The sequence below is a fragment of the Ooceraea biroi genome, chromosome 10 (genome assembly GCF_003672135.1).
Source record: "Ooceraea biroi isolate clonal line C1 chromosome 10, Obir_v5.4, whole genome shotgun sequence".
Taxonomy (NCBI): Eukaryota; Metazoa; Arthropoda; class Insecta; order Hymenoptera; family Formicidae; genus Ooceraea; species Ooceraea biroi.
Genome location: NC_039515.1, coordinates 8930987 through 8944262, shown reverse-complemented (window position 1 = coordinate 8944262; position 13276 = coordinate 8930987). Strand labels below are relative to the sequence as shown.

Sequence of the window (13276 nt, the reverse complement as noted above, 5' to 3'; positions counted from 1 at the left end):
GAAGTTCTTGATGCAATGCAATGTGATATGGATGAAATGAGTGGCGTTTAAGAATGCGTAAAACACTTGTCTTGGAAATACCAGTATTTCTTTGTATTTGTCGAGAACTGATATGTGGATTATTTGCCACTGCAGCCAAAACAGTAACTTCTGCTGGTTCATTAGTTTGCAAACGAGGATTTAAGTGGACCACCCTGTATGTGCACATGGATGTTTAATGTGTATGTAAACGCTTTCTTTCTTTCGTCTGGACTTCCCCATGAATTTCCAGCTAATGCGATTATTTGCTCTATGATTGAGAAACCAGAGAAGCGGGAATTGTAGTATCGATAATATTATATTATAATACCGATAACATTGCTGATAATTTTTTTATTACAGAATTTATAATTATAGACTCTTTTTTTTTTATCATCGAAACGGATTCTGGATTGTATATTAATTCTATATTAATTGGAGAACTTATCAAACATACGAATTAATTCGACGCCTTTTGCAGTAAAAATCATAGTTTTTATTATAATAGAAAAGTAAGTTGATCCTTCATATTTAATTATGTACGTTAAAATTGCAATGTTTATATTTAGGTTTTAAGTGATTATTGAGAACAAGTGAAACTGGAGAGACACTGACTTAATTCGCACGCTTAAAAATTATTCGATAAATCGCACAAAGTATAACGTAACTAGTGAAATATATTATAATAATATAAATATATTGTAATAAATGGAAAGAAAGATGCTAAAGGGATTCTAAATTATTTAAATTTAAATATATATCAACATTAATTTAATTAATTGTATTATAATAAATATTTATTTCATTATCCAACAAATACTGCGATATACAGATAGCCGCGCCTGTTGCAAATGTATTACAAGTTGCAACATGATGGCGACTGCGAAACGTTGCAATAATCGCTTGTATTTCAAACGTTTATATTTCAAAGAGTATGATATGCAAACAATAAAATACACAGGAGCTAGTACGTCGCTAAGTGGTTGTACTGCTGAAAAGGAACAAGGTCTTTCAGGAATATACGCTCGTGTTACATTAACGAATCTCTAAACTGATCAATCATACGACACGCAAAATCTATGACAACAATACGCAATACGTCTTGATTGACGCTGGATTGCTTAGCTCGATTAACAAGTAGTGAGCTATTGTACTTAATAAATACGTTAAATATACACACTATATGCGACTGTAAAATTTTGCGACACAGTTCTCGTCTCGTCTTGTTGCGTGAACTTCGTTTGAAAAACATTACGCGAGGATAAAAGTAATGAGAAGCTCTACGACTACGTTCTGTTATTTTATGCGCAATACTGATTATCTTATCGATTTCTCGTGTCCGGCGAAACTGCGTTTTCCAATGTAGTTTTTTGCGGAAAACGATCAATCTTCATGATCGACTGACGAATGATATCTTGTGTATTCTTTTTTGCAGAATTATTACCTGAAGTCGGTTCGACAACTGGTTTCGCGTGCTGCGAATTCGAGACAGGATCCAAGCAGGTCAGTTTTTTTGGCAAATTTTGTAAGTTTTGTAAAAATATTATAAAGAGAGAAGAAAGAGAGAATCGTGCAGCACGCGCGTTGTGCGATACTTTCATTATCATCGTTACTAATTAAACGTGACGACCGTGACCTTAGAACGTAAACCGGCACAACACTAACTCTGATCTTTTTTGCGTTTCGTTACGACAAACATTTTATTTTTATAGTTACTTAGTCGCTAGAATACTTTCGTCTCGAAATAATTCACCTAAAATATAAGTACTTGAAACGTTAACGAGGATTTAACTCATGACATTGACCTTAACTGTTATACGCATATCGTATAAGTTTGTACGAAGAAGGGGATCTGGCACGAGGACGCGCGATACTTCGGGGGATTACCTTTGCAAGGCAGACAAAGAGAGAGAGAGCCATTTTTCTTGAAACGGCGACGAGAACGTTTCATGATGACAGCCGCGAGAGGTAGCAGCGGTTATTCGATATCTAATATATTGGGACAATATATTATGCCATTAACAGCATAAGCGATTACTCTCTTTTAACTGTATACGACTTATACGACTATTAAAAATGGAAAAGGAAGAACACAATTCTCCCATAATTATCCGCGAGTCCGTCAGACCTTTTTCTAAAGGTCGTTCTACATTAGTCGCAAGCAAGCATGAAGTACTACTTCCGGTCGCAAGCTTTGATCAAATCTGAAACTTGCGTCGAGCTCTGTTGTCACGGCACAACGATTCTTTTCTGTGATTGGCTAAGTGACGATTGCAATGTAAAAGCTCAAATCGCAAGACTCGTACGACTTGCGACAATATGGATGTGTGATCAATCGCTTGCGACTAATGTAGAACGATCTTTACATATTTCTACAAAAAGAGCTCACAAGGACGCAAGATAGAAAGAAAGCAGCTTTCTTGCAGCGAATGCAGCTTTCCCAACAAGAACAAGATAACTTTCTTACATCGCTGTACCTGCAATCTCCCGTTACATCAAGCCTGCGCTTCATATTGGGTTAGGAATCAGCGTGAATCCGGCCTGTTTCACGCGGATGATTTCCTATTTGAGTGATGTTGGCGTGTTGTTCGACGTGTCGTTTTTTTACACCGTCGAGCTCGAGATGCCGTTAGTGTTCGAATGAATCGGTATCGGCTTCGAGGTCCAGCGAGGAAGATTGGTTACATACTCGTAAAAGCTCTTGCCAGGGCATTCCGTGTTGCGCGCCTGCCGGTGGCCGATCACGTTGTACTTGTCGCTAATCTTGCCAAGTGACACTCCGCAGTCTATCAGCGCGTTCAGCGTGTTCAGGGCGGCCGAGTTCGGCAAAAAATCTGCGAAATTGCGTATTTGCGTCAGTGACTTTGTTGACGAAGATGCGTGTGAGATAATTCCGTGTACACTTTTGCGAAATCAATATCTCGCGAGAGATGACCCCGGCTACATTTTTCTCGCGAAATCAATTTAGAGTCTCAAAGAATAATATTGAACTTTTACGTAAGAGCTCGTCTCTAATCTATAGATCAATTTAATCAGTCTTAATGATGCTTTGCTGAAGAAGGGGGCATTTCTCGCGTAGACGGAATGACGCGATCATTCTCCAGCGAAGAGCAGAGAAAATGATTGCACAATTTTCAAGATTATTCGGTAATAGTTAATCTCTTTTAGGAAATTATCGCGTCGTCCCTATTGCCTGATGTAATGATATTGCTTAGATTCAAGTGTGTTCAAGTACCACTGAAGTCTCCTATCACGCAAATGCCGATGCTCTGGGTGTTGTATCCGGGTGCGTGCGCGCCAACGTAATTCCAACCGCGGCCCTCGTACGCGTTGCCGTCCTCGCCGATAAGGAAGTTGTAGCCGATATCCCACCACCCACGATCATCCATGTGATAGTTTTGGTAGGACCTCACGATCGCCGAGCACGACTCTTGGTCCCGGCAGTAGGTGCGTGTACCGCCGTGGTGGACCACGACATACGGCGTCGGCGTCACTGGCAGTATCTGGACGTCCTTACGTTCCCTGGCCCCCCATTCCTCCCGGCTGACGATTCTCGGGTACTCTGGATAGTCAGAAATCGTCCGTTACTTTTGCAAATCACTCTGAATGTTCTTGAAATGAATAAATAACGCGGAAACTCGCACGTATGCGATTGTTATTTATTTCATATTATACCGTTATAATTTAGCATGTTTCTAAATCGATATCATAATTCTTCATTAAATTTGTTTACCAAAGAGAGTCTCTCGTTAAATAATTATAACATATAAATAAATTTCTTTGCAATTTTCCTCTTGCTGAAAAATTGAAAAAACGGAGAGCACCGAATGGTTTTGCGGGAGTCTCGAAAGAACGAGAAAAACATAAAGTGTCGATTTCGTAGGCAACGATATTTCGTCTGACATGAGAGCCAGTGAGTCAGCTAACGAGTTGGCAAACACATTTTCAACAATTAATTGCGCAATTATGCGAGAGAGCATGCTTCGCATAGCACAAAATGATTCCGCGTCACGAAATGCGACGTTAGATTGCCTGCGGATTCTCCTCGGGCCATAAAACGATTTCGGTTCGCGGCCCACATGTGAGCGTGAAAAACTCTTGTCGGAAAAATACGAACTGGCCGGTTACTGGCAAGGCGTGCTTGTCGCGAACAGCGCGTAATTACTCGCCACTGTATGTTACGCGAAGCGCTGTTACTTTTTCTTAATACGGCCGATCGTGCTGATAAACTTATCAAACTTGACGATATGCGTTTGCAACGTAAATACTCGTAACATTTATATCATGATTATCGTAATGACAACCGTAATAATTCCAGCAATTAGCAATATGACAAGCAATTTCTACTCGTTTTATGGGAAAGCACGTGGATCTTCTGCGTGCACATGTGTAGACATTTTTTAAACAGGTTCTCGGGCGTCAGCACGGCCAATTATGTATATTACTTTTTTTATAACACGTGCGAGAAGCAATATTATAATATACGTCAGCGTTTTTTATTTCACATGAAGCGTGATGCTATCAGAAAGGTGGATTTGTTGCTAATCTCTGACGCTGTGACAGCCGTTGTAAATGTGACTATGTCTAGCAAAAATTGCGTAGACGTGACGTCGTGCATTTGTTATACTTATTTAAACGCCGGCGTTATTATAATGATTAAATGCTTCCGATATTTGCATACACATGAGTCACTATTATAGCACATATTAATGAGATTTCAAAAGATCGTTTTTGTGAATCGACGATTGAGAAATAAAATTCGGCGCGAATGTGAATCACTCAGCATCGTTTATCATGCCATTTTGCACACATAGTATTATACAGTATTATTATTATAACTAATTTGAATCATTTTTTCTTTACCGGACTGAAATAAATATGAAAATAATTTACATGCCACTCAAAAAAACTCATGCATTACATTGACTGCTGACAGAACTGACGCACGCATTTTAATTTTGAAAGCTACAGTGACGCATAAATTTTCCATGGAATTAATTTTGGCCAAGAATTCGTCGCATATGTAATCGAATCAGAAAAAGGAACAAAGAACACAAAATGGCATAAAAATGATAAAATATTCTGTCCGTAATTCAAACTGTAATGTCGTTTTTTGTCTCTGTCTTACTGCATCGTAGCGTGTGAGTAGATATGTGTACCTACGTTTATGTACAGAGCATTTTGTTATGTCAAATCCGCAAATTAATAACTTAAATGAATTTTTATATACAAGACATTTCGGTTGAAATCGCGAGTCATATATATTGAAACAGAAAAGCCACCGAAGATTGACATCAAAAACACTTCAGATATGTTCAGAGCGACGTCAGAAAAAGCTGTTACATAATCAATTTACTGCAAAATGATAAAAATGAAACACTTTGCTTTTTAAATCCGGGTAAATCATCATAAATCTTCCCGCAAATATCAATGATCTTCTGCAAGTATCGCGTAAGTTCTTTTTAACAATGAAATAATTCCACAAAATAATCTTTTTTTTCGTTAACGTGAGATTTCCTATTTGCGAGTGGCTTACCGGTTGCGTTGACGAAATTCGTGCTATCGACGGGAGCAGCGAGCACCGCGTGCTCGAGGAAGCTAAGGTAAAGTACCAAGGTGCAGAACGCGACAACACGATGGAAGCAGAAGGACGACGTCATGGTGATTGACACCGTTAGAGCGCGTGTCAAAAGTGAAACTGGACAGCCATCGTGTAGCCGCGTCCGCTTTTAAACGAAAAACCGAACGTCAGCCGGGGAAGTCCCTCGGAGAAGCTGCGCGTCCCGTTCAATGGTCCCTTAACCCTGGTCCCCCCTTCGTGATGATGACCAGTAACAATGATAGCGACAATCAGAAAGGAAGGCAATGGGCAAGGGGGGTCGGCTGTGCCCCTCCGAAAATTCCTCGAGCTGCATCGAGCGCGATTACGGACAGGGTATATGTGGAAGGGCGCGGGCGCGCGTGATAAGAAATCGAACACGCGATAAAATGCATTGAGGACTAGATAGAGAAATTGATTGACGAGATCGGCGAGACGATCGGCGAAATGGTGATGCGCTGTGACGAGTAAATTATATCAGACAGAGATCTTATCCGAATATACGGCGCAAACAGATTAATTAAAATGAAATAATACTAGATACAAGTAATCAAGACATTCATGTTCGCGTATTTTAAATGAATGAATTTTTAAATTTAATTGAACTAAAGATAGAATCTAAAGATAGAAGATTTAGAAATAAATAGGTATTTAATTTATAATGATGCGTAAATAAACGAATGATTCTTCTGCAATCTGTCTAGAAACGGGATAGTTCGTTTTTCTTTAACTTACCTGAATGCGCCACTCATAATGCGACTGTGCATGGATTAAACACGCTAATTTCAGATGCTCACGACTACCCGGGCGGACGAGGGGAAAAGAGATTACGGGGAAGTCTCGCTCGGTGCAACGCGATCGATCTTGATGCTTTCACGACTGGGTGTTTCGCGTGAGAACTTTCGTTATCTCCTGGTACGTTTCATGGTTGCTACAAAAAATATTTTGTATATAGAAACTATTATAAATCTTATAAAATACAAGAAACATACATTTTAATTTTTTATTGATAAATATTTTTTATTTTATTTATTGGTGTGCGAATTAGCATGCACATCGTACATGATTTGCGCGATGCGTTTGCCGGAATCCTGAATGGATAACGATATCATTTGTCTGATGGATAATAACGATATCATTTGTGCGTTACGTAGTCCGATCGGTATCGCGGTGCTTCCTGCAGATAAAATTCTACTTAGCGAATCGGCTTTTCGGTTTACTTTTATCGGTGCTTCAGTTATTTTTCGTGGGGCCACCTGCTCCGATCGGCGATGGAAAAATTCATTGATAAACAATATCAGCGCGAAACTCGTTGGACTGATCGCGTATTATTTTCAGTCACTTTTTCTGCATATAAGTAATATTTGTTATTTATTTCGTGATGCCAGTCATCTGCGCTAGAATATCTAACAATCTAATAAATAATAGAATATCTAATAAAGACGCTTTTGTTTCGATGACACTGAATTTTCATCAAGAAATGATCAGCTCGATCGTTAAATCGATTCCGTGTAATCCAACGATTATCGCAATCCAAGTAACAACATGCATTTTGCAAAAAATAATATTAATTCCTAGCTTGACGAAACAGGAAAGTCAAGTCATCGATGCAATAATAAATAACATTCAAATAGATAAAGGCACTGTTTTCGCAATTCAATCATTCCGTTCTGCCAACAGCGAGCATGCGAAATACGTGTGAATCCATTCTATTCGCATTTGCGGTAACAAATGTTAAAGCGTAAGCGACTAGATGAATTATTATAGCGTTCGCCAGTGATTTCGAGATAACGCCTTATTTATGAAAGGTGCCGAATGACGGCGACTGCTTTTGTTTGCTTGTCATAACGCTCTGTCGCAGAGCTGTCAGCTAATTGTTTCCTGCAATTATTTGTCAATGGCGTAGCTTCATTATCAGCCCGTTTCGGCTGAAACGCGAAGCCGATTTCTAGTTTCTCGCGTTTCTGATGATCCGCGCTGAGCTGTTGAATTCAACGTGATTTACCGGCAGCGGCCCGCATTTCGCAATTGTTTTAAAAGAAAAGAAAATAACGCAATTCCGGCGATAATTATCCCGGAAATAGGTGATGCAGCATGTCATTATTGAAGACAAAAAAGCGGAGTATAAATCGTCGTCTTTTTAAATGATGATAATATCGCGCTAGTCATTACAGCCTTAGGTACAGCCTCGCGCAATATCAGCACTATTCAGTAACGAGAGGCGACGTGAATGATTAGGACTAAGGATCTACGAAATAGACATGATCGTCATTACGCTGATTACGTTAATTACACGAACATCATGGAAAAACATCGCGATTGATGACGAATGAGCCAAGCGATAACAAGCAGTAGTTTCGTATGAGCGGTATCGCGATACGGTACAAAGAAATGTTTGACGCTATCTGTAGATATAATTTTTAATATATGGAAAAATGAAAAAGGAACAGATATATGTTTGACGTGACAAGCGAATTCGCAGATTTGATCACTTTTACTGTAACGCTTGTATCAACTACATTCACAATAGAATTACATTTAATAATCGATCTTATCAGAATCTTGTGATTAGATTTAACGAGATTGATTAGCGAGGCGATGACGATGCTGTTAACGGCATTTATTCGGAAATCAGACTTGTGGAAATCACACTTGTTGCTTAAAAAAATGATAAATCATCGGAAAATTAGATAGAGAAATAGGAAAATGCCGCTGGTGACAAATGACAATCCGCTGGCCTTGGATGCATTGTCGCGTAAATGCATTATCGCGAGAATGTGTCTCGTTTGATAAAAGATGAACAAATACGCGATGGCGCAGCTACATAAATAAACAATAATTATAACATCTTCAGAGTTTTCCTCGATAAATTCATTGATCGTCCTACATATTGCGTCTTGCAACCGGGTATATCAATGCAGAGCACTTATGTTGTACGATCGAATATCTCTGTAATTTTTAAAAGAAGTATTATCAGTAACGTACGTCATTGTATCTCATAATTTCTATTATTTACATTTCATAATTATATCTCATGATATTTTAGACTTTCAGATTACGTAGTTTTCCTTTAAACTAGTTTAAACTCTCGCAGTGTATCTATGTAAGCGATTCAAAGTCTAAAAGAATCCCGCGCTGATTCGATTAAGTGTCATCAATCAACTTCTGCGATGCAATAATTTAATTAGGACGTAGTGACTTGAATGGTACTTGAAGACAATTGACATGTAACAATTAACTGTGCACAAAATACAAGAGTAAGATGCGATTATAAAGTATGTAATATAAAAACATATAAAAGTTAGAAAAATTAAAAAATAGTGTAAGCCGTATTCTATTTAATATTTAATTAGGCAAAATCTGACTCAAAAAGATTTAAGATGCCGACTGCTAGTTATTTTGTGATCGACCGTGTGCTAGGTGTCGTTAGTTCCAAGCAACTTGAAGAGCTCAAGAGCAATGCAGTAGATCTCTAGCTTATCGTTGTGGTTATGCTGAAGCGTGAATAACGTCTCCTTTCGATGGCTTTGTAATACATTGCTAAATGTGCGATTCCTCGCTGTTGCATTTTGCTCCATATTGTAATTCTACGAAAGATGTTCAAGTTCGGTTTTGCAAAGGATTCAGCCGACGTTGACAGAGGTATAGTCAATCATTTTTCTAAAATTCTTGAAGAAATGCACGTGTGCATCTATGATTTAAGGTTAGATCGTCATCAAGTTGTTTACCCGCGAAAACTCAAATGGCTATGTTTAATTTTGTGTTAGAAAATAAACTAGTTGTCGAAATAATTTTAGAAGATGGTGAAAAGAAGGAGACATTAGACTGGAATCTCGCCTCGAAGTTTCAAGTAACAGCTGAGCAACTCAGGACGAAGTATGAGACTGATTATTACACAGAAACGACAGCGTTTCCCAGTTTTAGATTAAAATTAATTCGCTCCGATAAAGTGCTGGAAGACTTGACCAAGCAGAATTGTCAGAATATTATTGAGGCCGAGTCGCAGCACTCCGATCTTGTTCCAGCAAAATACGAAGGTTAATTCAAAATCTTCCTTAAACAGAAGTTACATTCTGCACAAGCATACGTATAATATAACATATGTATAATATAGTATACGTATACTTTTCAATTATAACAAATCTTGATTCCAGAATTAAATTCTTGTTTGCGAACATAACATCTGTTTAAAGTAGATTGAGAGATAAATTCCACTTGAATAACTTAACCGTTATGTGAGCGACGGAGTACCCGGGTAACTTGTCTGTTCTCTAGTCGCATTAGAACTCTTAAACTGACGGATTATTTTAGCGTTATCTTTGGACAGATTGACTCAATGGGGAACGTAATTTGCAGGAAATCAATTTTCTTACAAAATGTCCAAAGGTATCCGGGTACCTTCATCACACCAATTAAGATTTTTTTCGTCACTCACATAAGGGTTAAACGAATTTAAACCTGATTATAATTAGGTGGCTTAAAAGTCTGGGAATGCACGTACGATTTGGGTCGGTACATAGTGCAGGAGGGACTCGAGCTAAAAGATAAACTGGTAATGGATCTGGGTTGCGGTGTTGGATTAGTTGGCCTCATCGCCCTTCTCAAAGGTTCCACTGTCCACTTCCAAGATTACGTTCGTATGCGGTTTAAAAATATCATTTCTACAATATCATAGTCGCAAGTAATGAGGGAACTTTTGTAGAATGCAGAAGTGCTGCGGTCCGTGACTGTCCCAAACGTGCTGATGAATCTTGATAGCGCGAGCGTGTCGACAAGATGCGAGTTTTACAGTGGCGACTGGGCTTCGCTGGCGACGTTGTTCGACGATAACGAAAGCGGGAAGTACGACTACGTCTTTACGAGTGAGACCATCTACAATCCGAACAATCATCAGAAGCTGTACGAGGTTCTCAAGGCGAGGTTGAAGATGGATGGCGTCGTGTGAGTACGTTGCGTCGCGTGGACTTCTTATTTTCCCGCCAGCTACAAGCGAATTTAAAAACGAAAGATCCTCCGATTAGATTCGTCGCCGGAAAAACCTATTATTTCGGTGTGGGTGGCGGAATGAGACAGTTCGAGAGTCTCGTGTTAAGGGACGGGTGCTTCGACGTCAAGTCGGTTTGGAGAAGTCAAGATGGTAATTAACGATGATCACAAAAAAATATATTTTTTGTATCGACTTAACAATATTAATTACATCTTGCAGGAGTGAACAGAGAAATTCTGAGGCTCACGAGTAAAACGCATTAAAGACGCTATTACACCTAGCGTGGAACATTATTGTCTTCGTGGACATGTGAGGCATCAATTGGAATGTTGTAATCAACGATTTTTGCTTTCGACGATGAAACTCTTTCAATTATTTATTGCTCGTAAAGCTTTCACCGTCGAGAGCTGTTGCTCATATTTTATCAATAAAACTTGTGAATGTTTCCTATGGCGAGAGTCTTTCATAAACCCATCCATCTTCGCCTTTATGCACGAGAATGTTGTCTATTTTCTCGTTCGCTTTTGAACGTCTGAATCGAATTCTGTCGTGAAGGCGATCGCTTTGGCCTTGCCAGAATTCTACGGAATGTGGCGCGACGAGATAACCGCCCCTGAAATAGATCGAATGTGGTAAAATAAATAATCTGTTCATAGATAAACGGTGGTTTATTTCAATCTCGAAACGGAAATAAGGCAGATTTATGATTAACTCAACATTAACATTCCGTCGACGACTATGAATTATTGTTCTCATTAACGTTACACAACGAAACGACAACTGATTGGTAGCGTGCCAACGCACGTGACTGTCTTTTTCTACTTTTATACATGTCCTTCGACAAATCGTTATAGCTGGAGTAATAACTCGAGATAAAGAATTCCAATTTATTAACAATTTGTTAACAAATGTATTAATTTAATAATTTATTAATAAATTTAGCTTTTTATTACGATATCTTACCAGCAGCTGGGTCTCTTGACCTGACCTTCCGGAAATTGTGCGACTAACTCCCTTTCTTTCACGATCAGAGTCTGTCTGCTTGCGATCACGCTGCTTTGCTTACTGGCCGTGGATCCAATTTGATTCGCATAAGGCCGGCTTTGAAAGTAACGATCCGAATCTTCCACCGACGTCTTCTCCGCAATGCCTTCGATGCGTACCTAAAGCAATTGATAACAAAACGATTAAATATTACGATAACGAAACGGATCAAAGAAATTTTATAGATATGATTATAGAAATATTATAGAAATTTAAAAAGTTTTAGAAATTTCGCAATTTACTATTTAGATTAAAATCTGGAATTTTGATAAAAGAATGAATACCGTACACTTTGTCTGAGAGGCTCCCAGTAGAAAGTCAGGGCGACATGTGGATTTTCACTCTGAAAATCAACAGAGTAATGCAACTTCCGTTCAGTTCCATCATCGTGACATTTCTGAACTCACCAGCTCGCGGCCCTTCCGACTGTCGTAATTTGTGTAAAACCTAAAACCTTCGGTGCCAAAGCCTTTCAGCAACACCGCTCGCGCGGACGGTACGCCGTCCCTGAAATAATTGTCAAGTTAAGCGGAACGTGATTACACTGAAGGCTGTTTGCGCAGTCTTCGCAAGTCAATTAACGTTCTCCTGTTTTTCTCTTAAGTGAATAGAACTCGGATAATTAAAACTGCATTGAACGAGACCACTAAAGATTATGTTCATGCACATGTTTTAGCTTTTTTTCTTTTTTTCAACGTGCGTGTGTACGTATACTCGTTTGATCGGGATTATGTATCTCAAGAATGAACGGTAAAACGTTACCTAGTCGCTGTGGCGAGAATCATCGCATTAGGCTCGAGAATTTGCGGAGTGTTACACGCCTCCTCGAACCATACTTTGAATTGTCCAATCGGCTCCTTGCTAATTAAATTATCCTCTGTGAAGGTTTCATTCTTATTTTTGTATTTTATTCGCATATCTGTGAAAAGGATAGATGAAGTTTAGAGATTTATCATTATTTATTATCCTAACATTTATGAAGAAATTGAAAAGATTTGTAAAATGTGGTTCAACGAAAATACGTCAAAATTAAATAAACGGAATTTTGTACGAGGCTTTACTTTCGAGAAAACCGATATTACAAACCTGAAATTTATAATATGCAAGGTACAGTTGTATAATACAGCTAGTGACAGAAATCGTTCGGTTTTTAATGTTCAAAGCAATCACAACTACTTGTCGATGGGTGCAAGCCAAAAGTATAATAATTCATTACGCAATATTGCGGATAACAGTTATTGATTTACCTCCTATGTCAACAGAATACTTCTCCTTCTGCGCTGACATGACGCTGCTCGCGCGTGTACTGCCCGACTGCTCGCCGAAGGAACAACTGACCGACTCTCGGCATGAGCGAAGCGCGACTGGTGCTAAACGCGCATGCACATGCTACGCCGTATCAATACGAATGAAAAAAGACCAGTGGCATCACCACGTTATCTGATAGTCTGTGGATTGACATTTGATACTCGAAATATTTTGTGGAATCACGTAATATGGTATCAAGAAACGAACAGAGCTCTTCGTAATGCCGCGCGACAAATTTATTTTTGAACATCGCATATTTAAATTGCTATTAAAAGTTACAAATCACAAAAAATAAATATCGTTATGTCTTTTCTATAAGA

The 13276-nt window shown here is 38.8% G+C and overlaps 3 protein-coding genes across 6 annotated transcripts; 1 reads left to right on the top strand and 2 right to left on the bottom strand.

Annotated features, from left to right (window-relative positions):
• Window positions 1–784: 784 nt before the first annotated feature.
• On the bottom strand, window positions 785–5882 carry LOC105283690 (peptidoglycan-recognition protein SC2). Its single transcript, XM_020033091.2, has 3 exons — window positions 5555–5882; window positions 3254–3580; window positions 785–2852 (listed from the first exon to the last, which is right to left on the bottom strand). Exons 1-3 carry the CDS (start codon window positions 5676–5678, stop codon window positions 2623–2625), a joined length of 681 nt encoding a protein of 226 aa, XP_019888650.1. The 5' UTR covers window positions 5679–5882; the 3' UTR covers window positions 785–2622.
• Window positions 5883–8973: 3091 nt separating this feature from the next.
• LOC105283700 (histidine protein methyltransferase 1 homolog) lies at window positions 8974–11052 on the top strand. 3 transcript variants are annotated; one of them, XM_011346681.3, is made up of 6 exons: window positions 8991–9259; window positions 9418–9654; window positions 10090–10250; window positions 10320–10558; window positions 10639–10754; window positions 10824–11052. In XM_011346681.3, the coding sequence occupies exons 1-6, from the start codon at window positions 9214–9216 to the stop codon at window positions 10865–10867; spliced, it is 843 nt and encodes a 280-aa protein (XP_011344983.1). In that variant the 5' UTR covers window positions 8991–9213; the 3' UTR covers window positions 10868–11052. The 3 variants fall into 3 exon arrangements, with proteins under 3 accessions (XP_011344984.1, XP_011344983.1, XP_011344982.1); XM_011346680.3 differs by having other exon boundaries at window positions 8993–9259; window positions 9415–9654; XM_011346682.3 differs by lacking the exon at window positions 10824–11052 and having other exon boundaries at window positions 8974–9259; window positions 9415–9654; window positions 10320–10562.
• On the bottom strand, window positions 10759–13011 carry LOC105283698 (pyridoxine-5'-phosphate oxidase). Of its 2 annotated transcripts, none has more exons than XM_011346678.3 (6): window positions 12896–13011; window positions 12411–12567; window positions 12056–12155; window positions 11938–11991; window positions 11568–11767; window positions 10759–11217 (listed from the first exon to the last, which is right to left on the bottom strand). In XM_011346678.3, the coding sequence occupies exons 1-6, from the start codon at window positions 12933–12935 to the stop codon at window positions 11052–11054; spliced, it is 717 nt and encodes a 238-aa protein (XP_011344980.1). In that variant the 5' UTR covers window positions 12936–13011; the 3' UTR covers window positions 10759–11051. The 2 variants fall into 2 exon arrangements, with proteins under 2 accessions (XP_011344980.1, XP_011344981.1); XM_011346679.1 differs by lacking the exon at window positions 12896–13011 and adding an exon at window positions 12735–12888.
• Window positions 13012–13276: the final 265 nt, after the last annotated feature.

Bases quoted from the DNA above. Each gene is read 5' to 3' on its own strand.
- LOC105283700 (XM_011346680.3), top strand. From the start codon at position 9,214: ATGTTCAAGTTCGGTTTTGCAAAGGATTCAGCCGACGTTGACAGAG. The intron at 10,559-10,638 runs GTGAGTACGTTG...TCCTCCGATTAG, and splicing joins TTGAAGATGGATGGCGTCGT to ATTCGTCGCCGGAAAAACCT. The intron at 10,755-10,823 runs GTAATTAACGAT...TACATCTTGCAG, and splicing joins GGTTTGGAGAAGTCAAGATG to GAGTGAACAGAGAAATTCTG.
- LOC105283690 (XM_020033091.2), bottom strand. From the start codon at position 5,678: ATGACGTCGTCCTTCTGCTTCCATCGTGTTGTCGCGTTCTGCACCTTG. The intron at 3,581-5,554 runs GTAAGCCACTCG...CTGACTATCCAG, and splicing joins GAATTTCGTCAACGCAACCG to AGTACCCGAGAATCGTCAGC. The intron at 2,853-3,253 runs GTACTTGAACAC...GCAATTTCGCAG, and splicing joins CGTGATAGGAGACTTCAGTG to ATTTTTTGCCGAACTCGGCC.
- LOC105283698 (XM_011346678.3), bottom strand. From the start codon at position 12,935: ATGTCAGCGCAGAAGGAGAAGTATTCTGTTGACATAGGAG. The intron at 12,568-12,895 runs GTAAATCAATAA...TCCTTTTCACAG, and splicing joins GTATTCTGTTGACATAGGAG to ATATGCGAATAAAATACAAA. The intron at 12,156-12,410 runs GTAACGTTTTAC...CAATTATTTCAG, and splicing joins ATTCTCGCCACAGCGACTAG to GGACGGCGTACCGTCCGCGC.